Consider the following 3107-nt stretch of genomic DNA (forward strand, 5'->3'; position numbering starts at 1 on the left):
AGTAGGTTTTGGCATAAAGATTCAGTTTCTGGCCACATGATCCTGGAAACATTCCCTGAGTAGAGTCCCTTCTTTGTGACTCCAGAGTGTTGGGTATATATCATAACTGTAGCATGTATGATTAATATTGAAGGTACCACTGAATAGGTCTATTTTCAACTAAATCGTAATTAAGTTCTGCTATAGCGTAGTGGTTACGAATCGGGCTGCGAACCTTAAGGTCAGCGGTTTGAAACTACCAGGCGCTCCGCGGGAGAAAGATGAGGCTTTCTACTCCCGTAAGGATTTACACCCTCGGAAACCCTATACAGGGTCACTATGGGTCGGAACCGACTCGACGGCACTTAACAACAACAACAACATACCACCAGCACCAGGATTTGATATTTTCCTCTATTTGTTGGAAAGTGGGACTTCTAATATAGTTACCCAGCAATAAACTTTTTGACAACAAAAAACTTACGCTATTTCAAAGGAAATTTAAAACTCCAATTGAAAGTCAGAAAACTTATAAACTGATTGTTTCCCAAATATTCAGCTGCTTGAAAAAAGTGAATTTGATCTTTCCGTTTTTCTTATTAGTTAGTTTGCCTTTAAAAATGTCAGTGCATCAAATGTAGCCAAGAACATTCATTTGGCATGATGACTCATTGTCTGGAACATTAACCACTTGACTAAAAGCAAGATAGCAATTGTTCGGGGCAGCACATTTGCAGACAGATCTTAAGGCATGGCTAGAAGGGTTCTTTCACATCATATTTTCTGTAATTGTAATAGTCACAATCTGTTTGGTTTGATTACTCTAATCAAACAGCACATTTCTACTGTTCTAGATTCTAAATATCACATTATTTGTTTTAAAATTATTAACATATAAATAAAGTTACTGTAAATGCTATACTAGTGCAAAAGATGATCTATGTAGGTGAAATAAATGAAATAGATAGATTGCTGTATACATTGATTATCAGAATAAACGTCTGTGTCCTCCTGGATTACCTGTATCTCTCAGTTACAGTGATTTCAAGTTCAGCACATCTGTATTGCCCAGATAACTGCTGTAATTTGCTATTTAATTCTGCTGTATAAGAATGGCCTCAAGGCATTTTTTAATGAAACAAATTCATATGAAGCCTAAGTAAAAAGTCAACATTCTGCAAACTTATTAATGATAGAATAGGTTTGATTTACAATCTATGTTTTTGTTTCTGCCAAAAGCAGAATCTAAAAGTACTTTAGGTAAATCCATACAAATCACTGTTTTTCAATTGAAAATTCAGTTTTTCAAAGCATTTCAATTAATCTCAGATTTAAATCTAGCTGAGCATTATAAAACATACATTCTATATTTTCCCTTCTTTTCTACTATAGGCATATGAACTCGTATGTGCTTTCCCTGTCTGACTATCTCCTTCATAAAATCCAATAATTAAAAAGTTCCTACTTGGTATTATGTGTATCAATGGTATGGAAGAGCTCATGTAAGTCTTCTCCACTCAGCACACCGTCTGCAAAATATGCTTTGAATTCCTCAAAGGATAATTTTCCATCATCTGAAATGGTAAGAGAAAACAGAAGAGAAGCAAATAATTTTAACTTTGTGCTTTGGTCTTTTACGTTTAAAACATTGCCCAAATGTTAGCATATGTATATTGGTGCACACATACAAATGTAGTAAAAAAGAATGAGCAGGTACAAAAAGGAAAACAATCCCTTATATCTTTTTAGTACATAAAATGCAGATGTACAAGCCCTGATAATATATAAAACCATGACAGGGTTTTGGGCACGTATGTGAGCATTTATACTTGACAAAACACTTAAAACAAGCACTGGGTCATGTCTAAAAGATATTCACACAACCAAAAAAGAATCCAACACAGAATCAACTTATGCTCAGCCTTCATGGTGCCAAACATTGGACAGAATCTAGCAGGATGCAATTAAAATATTAGATGTTTAATATATATTGTTTGAAAGGACGCTTAAATGTGGACATCACAAGTGTTATTATAATCCAACAAACTATGTTCACTCCTTTACCCTTTAAACAAATGAACACTTTTAAAATCAAACAGTTTATTTATTATTGGATGTAAAACTGAAACACAAGGAATCTAATAATGAGAATATGTGCAGACATTGTTGTTAGGTGCCATCAAGTGGCCTTCGATGCATAGTGAACTTATGTGCAACAGAACGAAACACTGCCCGGTCCTGCACCATCCTTACAATCTTTGTCAAACTTGAGCCAATTGCAGCTGCCACTGAGCCAATCCATCTGGTTCCAGTCTTTCTCTTTGTTGCTGACCCTCTAAATTTACCAAGCATGATGTCATTCTCCAGGGACTGGTTCCTCCTGATAACACATCCGATTATGAGAGACAAAGTCACCATTTTGGCTTCTAAGGAGCATTCCCACCACTCATCTGTCAGTTTGTCATACAGTTGTGGTTTGCATGGTGCAGTGATGCTGGCAGCTATGCCACTGGTATTTTAAATACCAGCAGGGTCAACCACAGTGGGTAGGTTTTAGGTGAGCTTCCAGTTAAGACAGATGAGGAAAAAGGAAAGGCAGACTACTTCTCAACAGTTAGCCACTGAAACCCTTAGGCATGAAGTATGAATCTAGGAAAATTGAAAGTTGTTGAAAATGAAATGAACCACATAACTCTTCAGGTTTTCAGTCATTAGTGTACAGACATAAGCATAAATATATTGCACAGTAGATCACAACAGTGCAGAAAGTGATGTTCTTGATTGTTGTTGTGTTGTTAAGTATTGCCGACTGATGAGTGGAAGAGGGGGAAAGGCAGGAATGAAGAAATGGACTGAGTTCAACCATGTTCCATAGACTCCTGTTGACCTGGAGATGACAGAGAAAAGAGGAAGGACTGGTTGGTCCAAAGTGTAGTGAGACCTGGGAACTCCTGAGCCTATCGACAAAGACATAGCCATGGAGGGCTAGAGCTGAGAGAAAAGCATCTAGCTGATATGAAGTGAGGGGAGACACACAAGAATGACCAAACTTTCAGATAGTACCCATTTGACCTAGCCTCGATGGCTTGATGATCAAAGCTCAACTAGAAGAAGATAAAAAAAAAAAA

At 36.9% G+C, this 3107-nt stretch overlaps 1 protein-coding gene across 1 annotated transcript in view; it reads right to left on the minus strand.

Annotated features, from left to right (window-relative positions):
- Positions 1-3107, minus strand: part of NECAB1 (N-terminal EF-hand calcium binding protein 1) — a 242816-nt gene that overhangs the window by 200524 nt on the left and 39185 nt on the right. The window contains exon 3 of the mRNA XM_006859227.1: positions 1445-1553. Within this exon, the coding sequence (XP_006859289.1) occupies positions 1445-1553 (109 nt within the window). The remainder of the gene's footprint in view (positions 1-1444; positions 1554-3107) is intronic.

The sequence above is a fragment of the Chrysochloris asiatica genome, unplaced genomic scaffold (assembly GCF_000296735.1).
Source record: "Chrysochloris asiatica unplaced genomic scaffold, ChrAsi1.0 scaffold00031, whole genome shotgun sequence".
NCBI lineage: Eukaryota > Metazoa > Chordata > Mammalia > Afrosoricida > Chrysochloridae > Chrysochloris > Chrysochloris asiatica.